Consider the following 17,855-nt stretch of genomic DNA (forward strand, 5'->3'; position numbering starts at 1 on the left):
GCACAGGCACAGGCATAGGCACATCGACTTGGTGAACACATCCGTAAGGCCGTATGATAGGGGTATATCACTGAAGTTCCGCCAACTGTCCTGGAATCCAAAATACCATTAGTGCCGCACAAGGTCACCCCTTTTAGGTGACCTGGCCAGACATGCTCCCAAGTGCCAAGCCTTTTTATCTGGCAATCTTTTGAGGGTCGCCTGCAAGTGCCTGGACGTGATAAGATCCGTCTGGTTCGGTTATCAAGAATGGGTCGCATTAGCCTACTAGAGGAAGAAGTGTGTGTGCTCGACCTCCAGGCTGGTGTCAGAGTGATCGGTAGTGTGTGCCTACGTAACATAGAGGATATCCATCTTGCCATGCGTGTACGTCACGCCAGGATCATCTCCGCAGCGAGATGCATATAGCGTGTAAAGCTGGATCGATCATGTTTGCAAATGGATGATGTGTGTCCGTCCAATACAAGTAGCAAGCCAATCTGATTAAAATGACAATTGCGAAATCTGTAATTGGCTGCTGCTATCGAAAGATGAAATCCGCTTTGTGGAACATGTCCAATCGGCTCAACGAGAGACGGCTTCCGCTAGCGGAAATCTGCCTTGTACCTTTTGAACCATTAATGACGGCTCGGCGGGATCGATCTATTGGCCTTTGGGGTGGCTCGCTGGCTGCAACAATGTGATACCAAGAAAACCCAAGGTTGCGGATATAAATCCTTGATAGATTGCTGGTGCGCCATATATATCAACAGCTACTGTATCTTTTGAGTTTTTAAGTAGGTTGCCAATCTTTTTCAACTGCCCAAGGTCTTGCGGCTCAGCACTGGAGTGAATGATTGCCAAGTCTCGGTAGTGCTTAGGGCCTCAGCTAAGACGATTTACGGGTGTTGCCTCTAGATAGAACCATGCGGCGTCAACCTCAGTGAAGCGTACGCCGCTGCGGGACGAACGTTTGAGAGCATGCCGCGGACTCCGACGGCGAGCCTGATCATGGAGTACGCGATAGCTGCAGATAGGCGAACATGGGGTCCTACAGGAAGACAGGGCAGATCAAACAATAGCGCCCTGGAAGCTGAGCGTACGGCATACCTTACACCTAGTTCAAGGGTGAAATATCGGTGCCTTCGACAATACACTGGCACTCCGACTATGACACTTCAATTCCCATTAAACTCCATATTCCGTTGATCAGATACGGCAAAGGACACGTAAACTGGGTTTCATTCTAACATACATGTTCTTCAACTATAAAGGCCTTGTGAGTTGGTGGTGGGTGGTAGGACGGAGATGTCCTGTTGTGGTATTATTGAAGTCTCGACTGGGATGGCGCAAATGATTCATGGTGCGGTCAACGTATAGACCGTTAATGATCCGGCGCGAGTCCAGTGAGTGTGTTCTCTCAGTGCGTACGACCCCGGATACCCGAATCAACCCATATCCCGGTTTTAGGCAGGTATTTTCATGGATATCACTTCTGTTCTCAGCCGGGCCAGCCCGTGCCCAGAACCAAACAGTGATGAAGACTGGCATTCGTCTTGCAGCTGTCACCGCAATGCTGAGCACGCCAGCAACATTATCAAGCACATAAAGTACTATAGGGCGCACCCACCGCCGTCTTCAGCACAGGCGAAGTTGTCATCTTTGACGGCTCCCTTCTGGCCCGTCGACCGGTGTGGAGGCACGTTTGCATTTCATATTTCAGCGGTATGATCTGATATGGACCTAACCAACAACAGCAAAAAGTACTCCAAGCACACAGACCTCTGATCTGGATCGGCCGTCGCTAAAGCAATGGACATTTTTCAGTATTAGCATTAGTAACGTATCGTCATATGCGGGGAACATAGCAATAACAACTATGCCGTTCACCGTTTGTTACAAACCTGATAATGAGGGCTGCTGGAAGTAACCAGGCGGAGAAACAGACTGCTCAGCTACTGGTATTGTCGAGAATAGTTAAGAGAGAAGCTGACAAGTCGTAGAAACCAAGATGGGATTCGGCTACGAACTGGACATGAATGTTGCCGAGCCACGGAAGGATGCAGCCGTGAGCGAAGAGATGAAGCCAGCGAGTTGGCTCTTGATGCGTTGATTGGTTGACAAATTACATTACGGCTTCTATATATACATATATGCATGCATCTATCTATGTTCTTCGGCTGATTCGATTCGAGCTTGCTTTTGCTATCAAATATTCGCAGACGCTTTACATTGGCGGCTTAGGCCACCCTCTCGCCCCGCTGGACCTCGGGTCCCGAGCAAGTGGCAGTCTACAAACATCGCATCCACCACGGCCGTCGGTGCGTAGAAGTCTTCCTGTTTAGCTCTACGGAAGCTCAGGGGACAACGGATGACGATGCTATTGCAAGATTTCGTTTATGCAATGCGGGACAGCTGGCAGATCGCCACGTCTTGCAGATTTGGGGGAGAGGTTCCCATGCTAAGAATGCTCGGCAAACCCTCGTTCTTGTAGGTGTGCATTGCTTCGGTTGATCTGATAGGATGGAATGGATTGCCAATGCTTGCCTTCTGGAAAGTGTGGTTCGGCCTCGTCCTCTCTTTCGAACCCGGCCCCTTAAACGCACAAGGAGGGCGCGTGGTGCCAGGAAATCATGAGAGGATTGAGCTGTTGTGATGATTGCCGGTGGGGCGAAGCTCGTTCCATACCAATCTCGTCACAGACTGGACAATAACATGAAATTGAAATCTGATAAAGCGTCAGGGTGTGGGTGCTGATGGACTTGGCCCCAGACGCTTTACAAGCTTGTGATTTGCGGTCGGCACGTTGCTCAGCGGTAGGCCACCCTTGTTAGAGCTTTAGAGGGGACTTGGGAAGAACTCGTCGTCCATGCTGGTTCTAGAAAATGTCCCACTGTCATATGTACGTGCATACGTGCATTAACCTTATGTGTGTTGCTGTCCTCCTATACAAAGCACAATTGAATTATTGGCACAGCGCACAACGCTGCAAGCAGCTCCGAGCTGATCTCTACAGTAAACGATATCGAAACTGGGACCATCTGTATTGATTGCATTGGTGAGCACTGAGCCATTGACGTTGTTGCTGGTCCCTGGAGCTGCTCGATTTGCTCTAATGACTTTGCCCCGCTGACCTTGTTCGTGGTGGAATGCTAGGACATCCATTCGGATTGGATTATCTCGAGTCGGTCCCTTTCTGACCGCTTGAATTCCTATATTTCTGACCACCAATTACTGACCTCAGACAAACATCCCTCGAGTTCGCTCCCGTGCTCGCTGTATCTTTTGCCAACCAATCTTGTCGACAGCTCTATATCATTTCCGTGGTTCCTCGAGCGGCTGAAGCACGGCGATGCGCCTCTAGGAACACGGCTGCCGTGACGTCAATCGCCCTTTATATACACACAGGCCAGTTTAGATAAACCGCTCGATCGCTTTCCTTGCCACTCGCAACCCTGGAGGCGCAACAGGCTGCGGCCGCAGCTGAGTACCGCGGTCTACCTCGTCTACACTCCGCTTGAAACTGCGCGATCGGCCATCAATATCACTAAACCCCCCAACAACGTGAACATGGCGGACCCGGCTCAACTACAACCTGCGGCTCAGCTACATCCTGCTGCCCCTGCTGAGGCTTCGGCTGCGAGCGTGCCACAGAGCCCCGGCTTGAATAAGCAACCCGGTTTCATTCCTTTGGTGACCGTGGTAGACTTCCACCATGCGCGGGGGCCTGAAGTCGAGAAGTGGTTCGGAGTTTCAGAGGGAACCGATCCAGCGGCAGATTGGGACTGGACACTGTTGCCGTTCATGGCACTGAGCGACGGGGCGCATGCGTAAGTAGCATGCCACAGCCATTCGTTTAACTTGAGTGCTGATGTTCAGTCGTTGATGTCTGGTAGTACGACCGAGGACTTCTCCTATTTTACCTTGCTCAAACCGGCCACCGAAGGCTTGCCTCCAACTTCCCTCTTCGGAATATCCTGCACACGGCAGATGGATGCGTCCCAGCTTCTCAATCGACCACCGGAAGTGACTCGATCGACTGTGCAGAAGGCCGTGGTGGTAATAGCGGACAGCCCTCAGTTCTTCGGCATGCTTAGGGAGAGGCTGTCAGTGGTTACAAGCGCCTGGTTTGCGCAGCGCGAATTCACCGACTGCGAGATTCTACGACGGTTCCAGGATAGTTTAAAAGAGGAGAAAGAGCGAGGGCAACTCAGTGAGGAGGACCGAGACCAGTATTTGGGTATGAGCCTTCGCGAATTGGTTCGCGAATTCCGATGGCAAACCCTTGTGCTTTTGAAATGCTGTTTATTGCAGCCTAAGGTGAGACAAACGATTGCCTACGGGTTTGGAATGTGCACTGACGGGTGTTTTGCAGATGCTGTTCTTTGGCTCGCGGTGCGAACGCCTATGTATGATGCAGTTCTCTCTTATATCATTGATTCCGGGCCTGTTGAGGAGTCTGCAGGACTGCGCTGGACCAGATCTAGACGGATACGAGAAAAGCCTAAGCAAACCGACAAGTTTGCGGACTAGTGACCGCAATTCACTGCTTTCCTACATGGGGTTGCCACTTCAGATCTTTGGGAAGGTAAAATTCCCCGATCCTTGTCTACCGACCAGCATTGTTAACTTGAGACAGGGGAGCTTGTTCGGCCCGTATACGCCGCTCCAACAACTCGATATCCTCGCGGATTTCGGTACCAAATCGTACATTGTGGGCAGCACAAACTCCCTCCTTCTCCAGCAGAGGGACCGCTATAGTGATATTCTCATCAACCTCGACGATGATACAATCAACATAACGTCGACGTCACTTCGCGCAGCCTTGGTGCTTACTGCGAGTGACCGACGATGGATAGATGTCATCACCCAGGAAGTGAACGACACTTGGGACGAAAAGAACCCTGGACGACCTAACCACATGGGCTATCGCGGCAGCGAAGAGTACATCCGGCTTCAATTCGAGGAGTATCTGCTGTCCTTGATTGCCTCGGTCAAATACCGCAACTATCTGGCAAAGCATGGCAACGACTCGAAGGTGGTTTTGCCTCATGTGGAAGGCGACCCTTCGATTGATTTTGGCACCGACTGGGTGGAGTATTGGACCAAGACCGAGAATTACCGGATGTGGAATGCACACACCGACTCTTTACTTTTTGACATTGTTGAACCGAAGCATCCCTGTGCCGGTGGTTTAACCATGGAAGACGTACAGCGGCGTCTCCAACAACAAGTACAAGATCTGCACCTGGACGAGCGATTCGCAGCTGGACGCGAGGTGCTGGGCCGCAATGCCGCCGCCGCCCGAGACAAGGCTAGTACCATGTTCAATAGGTTCTACGCTGACATGGAGACTGTGCGCGAAGCACAACGCAAACGCGCAGAGGACACAAAGTCTATCTCGGGTGATTCGACAAAAAGCGCCACCACACCTGTTTCAACCGTGGATACGGGCAAGGCGCAAGCAAGTGTTGGCACTGCTGGTGCCAAAGCGGGCGCTTACTTGGGCAGCTGGGCGTCTTGGGCGGCGGAGAAGCGCAAACAAGGCTGGGGCCGATCAGGAAGCACTGCAAGCAACTCTGGTAGTGGAGGATGGGGCTTCGGGGCCCGCAAGTCAAAAACAGACGGATATGGGTCGCCGCTCAACAGTCCTGGGCCGACGACCCCGAGCTTCCCTCCCCTCGACAAGGGATGGGTTGGCGTTCGGGCCTCAACCGATACCAACAATAGGGGCGAATACCAGCGACCTGGTACGCAGCACAGCTTCAGCGATAGTCTACTGGACGCAGCAGGGTCCGAAAGTACTGCGTCCAGTCCTGTTAGCCCGCGGAAGTCTGAACGATCATTGTTGGGCGACAACGCTGCCAGGGGGCCGGCACCAACCAATGTTGAAGGTATAGATGAAGTTGTGGCTAAAAGTACAGCCAACGCGGACTCTAAGACTGCCGCACCAGCGGTAGAGGAGCAGAAGAAGGATGACGTAGAGGCCAAGGCCGCCACACCGGTAGAGGAGCAGAAGAAGGATGATCTCGATGTCAAGGCTGTCCAACCAGCAGAAGGGCAGAAGAAGGAAGCCGTGGATTCCAGGGCCATGGAGCCAGTAGAAGAGAAGAAGGTTGACGAGGAGCCTAAGGCCGTCGCACCAGCTGAAGAACAGAAGGCTGCCGAGGAGCCCAATGCTACCCCGGCTGTAGAAGAGCAGAAGGTTGCAGAGGAGGCCAAGGAAGTTGCCTCGCCAGCAGAGGAGCAGAAGAAGGATGTCGGTGCTATCTGATAGCGTATCTAAAGCCAGCATGCGCTCAATGAACAAAACGTTTGAACACGATGTACCTATCTACATAATCAACACGCATGGACGGATATCAAGTTCCAGGGACTAACTATAAGGGAATTGCCCCTTGCGCTTTCCCCAAGATCCATAAGTACCCAGCAGAGACTGCACGTGGCGGTGGTGGTTGCTGTTGCTGCTGCTCAAGTTTTGGAACCTCCAGATGATAGGTGGGGCTTGTCTCGATCAACCGGGGGAGGCCAGCCCACTAAAGCCATTCACTCAGTACTCAGTACTCACTACTCACTACTAATACACATACCTAAGGAAGGACCCTGCATGACAGAAGATCGGCTGTTGAGCCGCAAGCAACCGTGTCAGCATCCAAGCAGCAGCTCCTCCAAGTCGACATGTGAGGGAGCACACAGCCTCACCACCCCCTCCCCCCAAGAACCAAACAACACAGGCAACCATGGACGCCCGTTCTCTCCTAGCCCGCGCTGTTGGAGAGACGCCGGTCCACCTCCTCCTTCTAGCCTTTGTCGTTCTGCTGGTCACGTCTTTCTATGCAGTTAGTGTCACTCCCCGAGTCGACCGGCCGTTCCCACAAATACTAATAACAACCCGTTACGCAGATCTACGCAGTCCTTCACCTCGTTGCACCCAAGCCGCGCGCCGTCCTCCCGTCCGAGAAGACGTACAAAACCACCACGCCCGACGGCAAAGTCGTCACTCGTCAATTGCCATGCTGGCACGACCGCTGGTTGGCCGAGCGTCACGCGAGCGAGAACCGAACAGCCCAAGAAGATGGCGGCCCCCTCCTGCCCATACCCGACACAGGATCCATCGAACCCGCAGAGATCCGCCTTAGTGTCGTGATACCCGCCTACAATGAAGAAAAGCGCATCTTACCCGCGCTTGAGGACGCAGTCAAGTACCTGGACGCCCACTTCGGTCGCCAGCCTCAGCGCGTTGCTGGAGCCAATGACGACGATAAGAAAAAGGGGACGGCGAGCCCCATCTCGCCGCGCTGGCAACATAGGATTCCGCCAGAGCAGGCGCGTACAGGCTACGAGATCATCATTGTGAACGACGGGTCACGGGACCGGACCCAGGAGGTGGTGCTGGACTTTGCGCGTCGACACGAGCTGCACGATGTCCTGCGGCTCGTGACGCTGGAGCGCAACCGCGGTAAGGGCGGCGGCGTGACACACGGCCTGCGCCATGCGCGCGGCGAGTTCGCCCTCTTCGCCGACGCCGACGGCGCCTCCAAGTTCAGTGACCTTGGCAAGCTCATCGAGGGCTGCGAGGACGTGACCGACGCCGGCCACCGCGGCGTCGCCATCGGCAGCCGGGGTCACCTCGTCGGCAGCGAGGCCGTGGTTAAGCGCTCGGCCCTGCGCAACTTCCTCATGCGCGGCTTCCACTTTGTCCTCATGATCCTGACGCCCCCCGCCACCTCGCGCATCCGCGACACCCAGTGTGGCTTCAAGCTCTTCTCGCGCGAGGCCCTCCCCCACATCGTCCCGTACATGCACGCCGAGGGCTGGATCTTCGACATCGAGATGCTGATGCTGGCCGAGTCGGCCCCGGCCGTGCCGGTTCTGGGGAGCGATGGTGCTGTTATTGGCAGCAGTCCCGGGATCAAGGTGGCCGAGGTGCCCATTGACTGGCATGAGGTTGACGGGAGCAAGCTGAACGTCATACAGGACAGCATTAAGATGGCTGTCGGCTTGGCTGTTCTACGGGCGAGCTGGATGCTTGGTGTGTATAGACGCCGCTTGTCATAGAGAAGGCAGCTAGGCATAATGATGGACAAAAGGGTGGACCTCTGTCTTCCCTAGGAAAGGGAATAGAGGCGTTCATGTATGTTAATGGCTCTACTGCTTGCTGCTTACGTAAATAGACGATTTCGCAACGACAGTACGACATCGGAATACATAAAACTGCTTGCGCGTGGATAAGTATCATTCGGCATGCCAACTGCAAAATAGATGAAATCGCGGCCCAGAATGAAGTCTTCTGGGATAGGTATGTATGTATGTATGTATGCGTCAATCGTGATTCTGAATTCGTTCTTCCACGTATAGAATTATAATATTATATGTACGATGTGGCGATGAATGCTCTCCCTCTCTAGTATGTACAAAACTCCGAAGCGCCCGCCCCAACATGCCCCTATGCCTAACAGCAGCGCTGGCTTTCCCAAAATGACATTGACCGAGTAGCTATAGCTTTTCATCCTACTGAAGATTTGTGCGTAAAGGACTTCTGGCTTTTTAGAAACATCGAGTCCAAACAACAAAGCCACCTTTTAAATCAGGTGATATAAAGCCAAAATGCTTGGGTACGAACGCGCACCATCTCCGGCTTGCGTTTCTTCCATGAAGAAGGCAACGCTTTCTAATGGGGAGAAAAGGAGGACAGACACGCAGGCTAAATCGAGCTTTCAAAGCCGCTCTGATCTCTCTAATAAGAAATATGGTCGATCACCACCACACATCTCTTTCGTTTTCGTCTTTCTTCGTCTTCTCGTTACCAGGCGTACACAAACCCGTGTCTTATAATGCCTCGCGGTACATAACGGGGAGGAAAACAACGCAGGCGGTCCAGATGATGCTAATACCCCTCCATAGGTTGACAGGGACGTTCCAGAGACCCCGTTCCTTCCAGTCGATCCAGACGGACAGGAAGGCGACGGTGAAGAAGTGGTAGGCGAGGGTGAGGGGCCGCTGGATGAGGCCGCCGAGCATGCCGACAGGCTCATCGACGATGCCCTTCTTGAAGTAGGCGAAACAGCCCTTGCGCAGCACGGCCAAGTTAGGATCGGCGGCGCTGAAGAGACTGTACAGGGCCATGGCCAGGACGTTGATGATGGACGTCAGGCTCTTGCGCTGCCAGTGGAACTTGGCCATGGCCTTGCTGACGGCGGCGCTGTCGCCGAGGTTCGGGATCTGGGACGGTGCCAGGAGCTCCTGCAGAATCAGCACGTCGTTGAGCGCCACCGTCATGCCGCCGCCCGTCAGCGGGTGGCGCATGTTCATGGCGTCGCCCAGCACCACGATGCCAGGGTTCATGTCTTGGCGCGACGGCGGAAGCCACGAGTTGGGCATGCTGCGCGGGATCTTGTCATCCTTCTCCAGGGCAGCGCGGAACGAGGGTTGGATCGCGGCCGGCAGCTGAGGTAGCACAACGTTTGCCATATAACCGCGAACACCGCCCTTGGCGGGCGATGCGTCGGGACAGTTCAGAGGCACGTCGATGAGGGCACGGGTCTCGTGGGTGCCGATTTGGTACAGGAGGACGACGGTCTGGTCACCACAGCAGACATGGCCGTAGCCGTGCTCGGGGAGGGGGCAGTCGATGAGCTCGAGCGCGTAGAACTTGGAGCGGACCTCGGGCATGCGCCCGACATACTGCTTGCGGAAGATGGAGGCGTAGCCGTCGGCCACAATGGTCAGCTGGCCGAAGAAGAAGTCGGGCTTCTTCTTGCCCGTGTCGGGATCCACCGTCCGCGCCTCGACACCGAGAATTTCTTTGCCGTGCTCGCCCTTGATGGTGGCGACCGCCTCGGTCTCGACCACGGTGATGTTGGGGTGGGCCAGACAGGACTTGCGCAATTGGTTGACGAAGCGGCCGTGGTGGAAGGCGCGGCCCTCTGGCCTCCCCGTCCTGTCCCTGTTCGGCTTATTGGCCGAGCCATTGGCCAACCCGTTGGCGTGACCGTTGCCGTTCGCATGGCCATTGCCGTTGCCATTGGCCTTGCCGTTGCCGACAGCCTTGCCGTTTTGTTGAGTCGGGTCGGCCATCAGCATGTAGGGGAGGAGGTGCTCGGCACCGACGCGGTCGAGTTTGGGGAAGGGGATGACGGCCTCCTCGCCGTAGTTGATGACGTTGTAGCCGTAGCAGGCGGCGGCGTCGATGCCCTCGGCGCAGTGACCCAAACCTAGTTTCCTCAATGACGCCATGCCGGCGGGTTGCATCAGCTCGCCGACGATGCGGTCCGGCTCCTTCATCCAGCGCTCGAGCAGGAGGACGCTGCGGTTTTGGCTCGCGAGGGCGTGGGCCACGGCGCACCCGAAAACGCCGGCGCCCACCACTACGACGTCGGCTTCATGGTATGTGACGCGGCGCTCTTCGCGCTCGTCTCGGGTCTCGGTTCGTGTCGCCATGGGGGGAAGCAGCTCGGTTGCTGTTGGGGGCTTGACGGGCGTGTGTGTGTGCGGGTATACACTTCGAGAGCGAGAGAGAGAGAGTGAGAAAGTGAGTGAGAGAGAATTTCCCAATGTCGCAAAGGAGTGACGGACTGGTTCGAGCGAGGAATTGGGGCTTGGGGCTTGGGGATGAAATATTATTAGTGCTGAGTAGAGCGATTCAGCTGTAAGTTAAGGTTTTAGGCAAGATCAATTCCCCAACTGCAAGACTCAACGTAATGCAATTGCCTTGTAGCAGTCTCGACTCGTTCGTGTTGACGTTGCTGTTGTTGCTGCTGCTGCTGCTGCTGTGGTGCGGCGTGGCGGATTTGGATGCGCTTAAATGACCATGACAGGAAGAAACAGGAAGAAACAGCATGCCATGATAGTGCGATAGTCAATTACGTCGGGTCATAGTCGTTCGATGCTTCTTCATTTCAATCTCTTCCGCCATCGAACTCCCGGGGTCGACCCCTAAAGATACAGTGGAGCGCCTTTCTAGACTGCCAGATTATTGCTTTTTTTCCCTCCGTCTCCCCTTCTTCCGTCGTAATCCTAAGCCGTTCAATTGGGTTAAGCCCCGCGCCAACGGGCCCCCTGGTGCCTTGCCTTAGCTACCCATGCAACGGGTCAACCGTCGGACATATGAGGAGCGGTCAACCTCACCTCTACTGCTCTAGTCCTGTCGTGCCGTGCCTTGCTTGTCGTGGCCGAAATACATGTGATTCCGCTGGCGCCTATTCCATACAATCCTCTGCCGCGTCGATAATCAGGCCATCCTGTACATGTCTGCTGAAACATATCTCGGCAGAGCCCGTGCTATTTACCTCTGTAGCCAGCAATTACGTGACACATGATTCATGACCACGTAGACACTGCGATACAGACGGGTAGGCTAGAAGTTTGGGTACAACCAGGTGGAAAATATATAGCATCTATAGTATGTGTATGAACTTCTATGTATGGAGGCATACGTATTATGTATGCAGTGTTGCATAAAAATATACACAGTATCTAGTTCTAAACCTTATCCCTCAACGGCTTGCCGGAACCGGGGCTCAAACCCATCAAATGTCGGGCCTGGGGTGCTCTCAGCCACCACTTCGGCTTCCCGAGGCTGCTTGCTGGCTTCCAAGTTGGCCACAGCGTCGCCCATTATGCTCAGGCATTGCCGTTGTATCTCGGCCACTTCCTGAGCCTGCAGCTCTCGACGCTTTTTGATGCCGTCGATTCCCGCTTCTATGACGTCTCTGATCAACGAGATGCGATCCGAGTCTTCCCATTTTCTCAAATGCCTGCGGGTTTCCTTGAGCAACAATAATGCACGTATGTCTCTCGAACATGGACTGGAAGGCAGCGATTCAACCACCCACCGCAGCCCGTCCACATCCAACAAGTGGTGATACGCCATCAACAATGCCCTCATGCTCTGGCTCGTGAAACAAGGGTTCTTCGTCCCTCTCTTCTGCATGGCAGCTTTGCAGAGAGTCACCGCGTGCGCATCGCGACCAGACTTGGCCGCTATGATTGCTGCATGTGTCAGGACCGAGGGCTCAATAAGTACGCCCGCCGACTCAAATTGAATAATCATGGTTTTAAGCCGATCCATAATTTCCTCGAAAGTGCCCCTGAAGTCATCCAATTGGGCCTTGAGATAAAGCCCAACGGCGGTGCTGACGTCGTGGCCCTTCGCTGAAGTCTTGGCGATGAGTTGCATCGCCTTTGAAAACTTGTTCGTTTTCTGCTTTAGGGACGCAATAACAGCAATACGGAAGCAATGGCGACACCACGCCATCCCGTACTGCAGAGCCCGTTTGTAAATATACACGGCCATGCTGGGCCGCCCACTTTGCAGTTCTTCTTGCATGGCAGCGAAAACCTGCCTCTTGTTGGCACACCTGGCAAAGTAAGGCTTTCGATTCAGAGAAAGCCACAAAGATCGGACTCGTTGGCGGGCAAGCCTCCCAGTGTACTTGCCGTCCATCAGAGCGGCGTTGTGCATTATGTTTTGCGTCACACCGTCGACGCAAGGGCCATGAAGCTTTCTCAATTCGAGAAACAGCCCCCGGAGTTGGCGGAATGGAAGCCTCCACCTGAGCCGGCAATTTCGAAGAACACCGTTAACGAGACTTGGCGACAAAGCAAATCCGCTCGAACTGCAAAACTGGAGCCAACGGATAAGTCCAGGGGCATCGTGGGATTCCCCATAGGAGTTGGCCACCAAGGACACCATGAATGGGTGTATTTGCATGTGCATTTCCTGGATATAATATTGAACAAATTGCTCGACCTCGGCAACCGGGCGATCCTGAAGGAAGACCTTCAATACGCGAATAAATGAATGCTCATAATCCTGCTTTTGCGTCTCCCTATGCGGCATCATCTTGGTAAAGTCGCTAAGAACACCTTCCCAGTCCCCAGCTTGAGCCTTTACTAGGGTAAAATAACCCCTTAGCCCAACGTCTTCTACCATCCCAGGGGCCATCATAATGACCTCGTTACGGTAATAACGCGCTGCTGAGATATCGCCAGCCATTACCGAGAGCTCGGCCATGGCCTTGTACGCGTACTGTGCACATCTTGTCCGGTCGAGTAGTCCCTCTGATAACATCTGGTCGAATAAGGCTTGCGTCTTTTTGAGATCGTTGTGACGGCTCCAGTGGGCTTGCAGTATCCTCAAGACCCAGGCAGCTCTTAGGGGATGAACAGTGGTGCGACATAGGCTTGCCAGAGCATCTAGAACCGACTTAGCCCGGGCGCCCCCCATTGCCTCCACTGACTTCACAACCATTTCGACTATATCGTTGAAGCATTGTTGATCTGGACGACATTTCGAGAAGTTGTTCCTAAACAGTTGTAGGACAGACTTGTGGTCGCGGTATTCAGAGAGTGCTGTAATGACTATGGCCGTGAACCTGGTGGCATCTAGTAGCTGAGGCAGGACACGACCATAGATCGGGCGAATATATTGAGGTTGATTGAAGGCCAACACACGGTAGACCATGGTCTTCCCAAGAGGAACCAACTCTGGAGAAAGCATAGAGAATTTCTCGTTGAAATGCGGCGTGAACAACTGTATAGATAGCCGTAGGCTCTCCAGTGCTGTAGCTCGTTCTCTTGGGTCCCTCGCGAGGTCGGCGGAAGGGAGCGCGGATTCAATGACGGCCACAGGGTTATGTGCCCAGTATTGAACCATACCGAGCTGGCCTGACTGAATACTGGCAGCAAGGACTTTTTGCGCACCATCCCATCGTCCCTTTTCCTGGCAGTGCTTGCATAGCGCTATAGAGAGATCGCACCACCTGTTTCCGAGTTGCGCAAATAACCTCTTCCCCTTCACCCCCTGCAGAAAATCGTCAATGATTCCGTCCAAGCTATTGTCATCTTTTTCCAACGCATCCAAGATGTCGTTGATGACGAGAGTCGGGTCTGCCTTGGGCAGTTTTTCTCTTTGAGGTACTGGCCTGAGCACCCAGCCTCCGCTGTCTCTTTGACTAGGTACATCAGGGAAAGTGCGCATAAGTGATAATTCGCGTAGCGGGTCAACCGGGAATCGCGTAGAGCCTTCATCTCGTCTAGGCCCCTGTTGTGTATTTGACCTCGTCGGTGGTGTCCTTTGCGGTTTGGCGGCCTCGGATCCTGACGGAGGCTGAGGAGCAGATTGCCCCGAGGGCGTTCCTTCAGAAAGGGCATCGGGATCTAACCCTCGCTCCTCCAGGCTTGAAGATTGACCCGGTCGACAGTGCCAATGCAGATCGTCGCCGTGTAGTGATACCGGGTCCTCCACGGGCAATGCGACAGCCTCGGCGGTGCCGTGGTAGAGCCTTGAAGACTTGATCTTTTTCTTGTTGTCAATGGCGGTCCTTAAGGTGCAGATTCGCCGCCGCCTATCATCCACAATCAAGCCAATGGCACAGGACGTGCCCAACGCCAGGCCTCTGAGGGCATGTATCGCGGCCTTCGATGGCACGGGTAAGGGCGGAGACATCGTAGTAAGGCATGGGTCTGAGCCATGTCGGGCTCGAATGTTAGTTAGCGACCATCTGTATTAAACCAAAAGAAAATGGCGTTTCGCATCGAAAGGTATGTGTCGGTTTTCCGGTCGATAGTCGTCGTTGATCAATCGTATGACCAAAACTTAGCCTTGCTTGCGGGCTGAAGCTATCTGGGGGGGGTTGGAAAGTCACAAGCGCTGGATCAACTTAATGCCGCCGATCTTAGTGGGACCTCTGGCTTCGGTGGCCACTAAATAGGTACCCTTTTTAGTGCACTGCGCAACGCTGCTGCTATTGATTACCTACAGAGGTGAGTTGAAGCAGATCATCACTTCTTCTGTCAATTGATGGGACGACATTCTCGTTGGACAGAGGACGCAGGTTTGGTTTGGTGTAGTGTCTGGCTACTATTGTTGGCGCAGTCGCCAAAAAGCCGTTGGTTATATGGATTGAGATTTGTGTTGTATATGTGTGGTGTGTATGTTGTTTGTGTTTATCTACCCATTCGTCCGCTCATATCTATCTTGATCTTCATCCCCCCTCTAAACCCTCGTCTATTGATGGATTTCCAAACGCCCTGCAAATGCTGTTCCGTTATAGTACAAAGTTGGTACATTCGTCTAGGGCGCCATCGCGAACAGTTCCACCCCCTGTCGCTCGTCACAATGATGCTTCCGCTCCCTCTGGAGGTAGCCATACCTCCAACTGTCGCAGAATACTTTGATACAAAAAGAACATGCATCCGCTTTGTACACTAGTCCAGACACCGCGTGGACCGACACCCCTGAACCAGCCCCCCAATGCCTTCCGTCTTATAGATCATTCTCAGGCCCTTGAACACCGATGAGGTATCTAGTGTGGCGGCGCCTGGCCGTGGGGTATGGGTTTTCGGTGGGGATGTAGAAATAAGTCTGTGTTGCTCATGAGAAGGGGGCCCTGCTTTGGGATGCGTGGGCTTCGCCGTGGACTTTGACTCGCCCGCCGCACGCTCTTTCGGAATAGGGGGCGGCGCAGGTTCTATTTGCGTTTGTAACCGCGTCTTCACCACATCTAGAGGACATGTCATGACGCCAGCGAGCCCTCCTCCCGCAGCACCGGTTAAAATCTCGAGCGGCGTGCCAATCTCGCGGCTTCGCTTCCATTGCCGGGCCCAGCTCTGGAATTGCTCGTAGAACATGAACTGCAAAGCGGAAAAGGGCAAGTCACGATATAGCGTTGCCCCATACCCGTGAAATAGAGTGCTAGGCCCCTCGACTCGAATAATTGTTTTGACGGCATCAAACGTTGACTTGTAGTTGTAGCCCGAGTTAAAGTAAGGGTTATTATGCCGTCCCTGTAGTTGCAGGCGGGTCTTCAGGACCTCGGACGGCACATACACAATGGACGCTGCGAAATCACCGATGGCACCTGTGTTATCTTATGTGAGCATTCTTTCTTTTATAGTGAGGCAGTTGGAGGAGAGACACCATACCGGCTGTTAGGTAAGCGATGTGAGGTTGAATATTGTAGTCCAACATAAGTCGCTTGCTCCACTCGTAAGAACCAAAAAGAGAACTGTTCCGGGGAAAGATCCCAGCATGGCAGGTAGCCATCCTCCATACAGTCCCCGCCGGATACCTTCTTGGCGCCATATCGTGTAGTAGGAAGACCCGAGGGACGAGTATTTCGGCGGGAAATGGGGGTCGCCCTGTTGCCGCGTCTTTACGGTGTCGAGTGAATGCATCATCATGTCCCCCGTAGTACCTCCGAGTCCTCCAGCTAACATATTCTGCGCGCACGAGACGGGTCAGTCGAGAAAGGGGCGGCGGGGCAGGCAGGGCATGCGGCGGTGACTGACCTGGAGCAGAGGCGAGCGCCTCTCCCATTCTCCATCTTTAGGCGCCATGTTTGTGCTTGTAGGTTGCGGTGCGGTCATGAAGTCCAAGGCATTCGACGGGAAAATGGACTGCGCAGAATGTCCATTGTTCGCAGCAGAAGGAACGGGCGAAAGAGCGACGGATCCGAACGACTCAGACTGCGGAGCAGTTGTGGAAGTGCTCCGAAAATCGTCCAGGGTCATTGCCCTCTAAATCAAAATGGTCTTTCCACCCCGCGCCGAAAGACAAAGGTGAAAGGAGGTTGTTGGGAGGGCTGATGACGAGAGCCCTTTGGATACTGCGGATTTACATTCCCTATCCTGGGCATCCCGGATCCAAATGGCAATTTTTTGACGTGATCGGTCTTCAGATAACGCGAACGAGGGCCCACCGACGGCCGAAAGGGCCCGTGCTCAGGATGATCTCACACGTCAATCTGCATTGTTGGGGTGGGAGAGGCCTTATCAGATGGAGGCCAAGACAGAAGTGGAAGTGCCTTCTTCCATCTCTCTCTCTCCTTCATCCAGGTCAATTGAAGTGAACAATGGGTCGTAAGGAATGTATGAACTGAACCCAGATAGTTCTCCCTTCTTTACATTGCTCTCTGAATTCAACGGCCTCGTCAGGAGCTGGAAGAGACTAATCGGCGGGTAGCTGACCTAGGTGTACATATTGAAGCCCCTACTGGCTGGGAAAATAAAATAAAAAAAGCATGTACCACTGAACAGAGAGGTAACTGTCTCAATTTAGCAAAGAGCCAGCGGCGCCAAGGTTGCATGGCAAGCCATTAGCTGAGAAGCATACAATCCTAGGGTGTGAAATACTGTGCAGATATCACGCTTCGCTTTTAAGAATTGCGTCTGATTTCCGCCGCGTACTCTTCCCAGTTCACCCTGCCAACCCTATTCAGTGGCCAGATGATATGCGTGACCTTCCCAATAATCAGCGCCTTAGCAATTGGCCCATACGTATTGCTGTCCTGCGTGACGTCCCCGTCGCCCTCGACCCAGACGTGACCCGGCGGCACTTGTACTGTCGCCACGGGGTATGGAGGTTTCGTCCTGATGACATCTCCTTCCAACCCGACAATCCTCTTGATCACCCTGGTCTCTGGGTTGAACGGGCTCCTGCAATCATCACAATGAGGTCAGCAAAAACCCTCAAGTATATCCAACGCAGAGAAGTGGTCTCGCGAGATCATCACTGCCTACCAGAATATCACAATCATGCCCCGGGCCAGTTTGTCGTGCGCATCGTACTTCCAGGTCCACACACAGTCCCGAGTCAGCGACCGGTCCTTGTCCGGGTTCAAGAACGGATACATGGAAGGCCCGTTAACTCTTGTGATTTCGAAGAAGTGATCGTTGGCCAAAACTGCGACGGGCAGCCACGATGCGAAGACGAAGAGGTACCAGCTGAACTCGCCGAACCGGCGAACCCGCGGGTTAGACCGGAACTGGAACCACTTTGACATGGCGGGCTGCAAGCTGGGCTTGTTGGTGAGGCGAGCCCATGTAGGCCTCATGGCTACAACATCAAGTCGCGAGGGCCAATGGATTGGTGT

At 53.9% G+C, this 17,855-nt stretch overlaps 5 protein-coding genes across 5 annotated transcripts; 2 read left to right on the forward strand and 3 right to left on the reverse strand.

The window, feature by feature from the left end:
- Positions 1-3,549: 3,549 nt before the first annotated feature.
- On the forward strand, positions 3,550-6,253 carry PG998_003655 (LAlv9 family protein- variant; the record flags this gene model as incomplete). The annotated part of the gene is made up of 3 exons (XM_066870473.1): positions 3,550-3,809; positions 3,876-4,299; positions 4,355-6,253. The coding sequence occupies 3 exons, from the start codon at positions 3,550-3,552 to the stop codon at positions 6,251-6,253; spliced, it is 2,583 nt and encodes an 860-aa protein (XP_066734223.1).
- A 466-nt stretch (positions 6,254-6,719) lies between these two features.
- Positions 6,720-8,037, forward strand: PG998_003656 (dolichyl-phosphate beta-glucosyltransferase; the record flags this gene model as incomplete). The annotated part of the gene is made up of 2 exons (XM_066870474.1): positions 6,720-6,818; positions 6,883-8,037. The coding sequence occupies 2 exons, from the start codon at positions 6,720-6,722 to the stop codon at positions 8,035-8,037; spliced, it is 1,254 nt and encodes a 417-aa protein (XP_066734224.1).
- Positions 8,038-8,808: 771 nt separating this feature from the next.
- On the reverse strand, positions 8,809-10,419 carry PG998_003657 (squalene monooxygenase; the record flags this gene model as incomplete). The annotated part of the gene is made up of 1 exon (XM_066870475.1): positions 8,809-10,419. The coding sequence occupies one exon, from the start codon at positions 10,417-10,419 to the stop codon at positions 8,809-8,811; it is 1,611 nt and encodes a 536-aa protein (XP_066734225.1).
- A 1,048-nt stretch (positions 10,420-11,467) lies between these two features.
- Positions 11,468-14,428, reverse strand: PG998_003658 (uncharacterized protein; the record flags this gene model as incomplete). The annotated part of the gene is made up of 1 exon (XM_066870476.1): positions 11,468-14,428. One exon carries the CDS (start codon positions 14,426-14,428, stop codon positions 11,468-11,470), a length of 2,961 nt encoding a protein of 986 aa, XP_066734226.1.
- A 761-nt stretch (positions 14,429-15,189) lies between these two features.
- Positions 15,190-17,816, reverse strand: PG998_003659 (uncharacterized protein; the record flags this gene model as incomplete). The annotated part of the gene is made up of 6 exons (XM_066870477.1): positions 15,190-15,842; positions 16,053-16,134; positions 16,273-16,449; positions 17,096-17,114; positions 17,170-17,418; positions 17,503-17,816. 6 exons carry the CDS (start codon positions 17,814-17,816, stop codon positions 15,190-15,192), a joined length of 1,494 nt encoding a protein of 497 aa, XP_066734227.1.
- Positions 17,817-17,855: the final 39 nt, after the last annotated feature.

This window comes from Apiospora kogelbergensis (assembly GCF_038363985.1).
Source record: "Apiospora kogelbergensis strain CBS 113332 chromosome Unknown utg000002l_segment0_segment0, whole genome shotgun sequence".
Taxonomy (NCBI): Eukaryota; Fungi; Ascomycota; class Sordariomycetes; order Amphisphaeriales; family Apiosporaceae; genus Apiospora; species Apiospora kogelbergensis.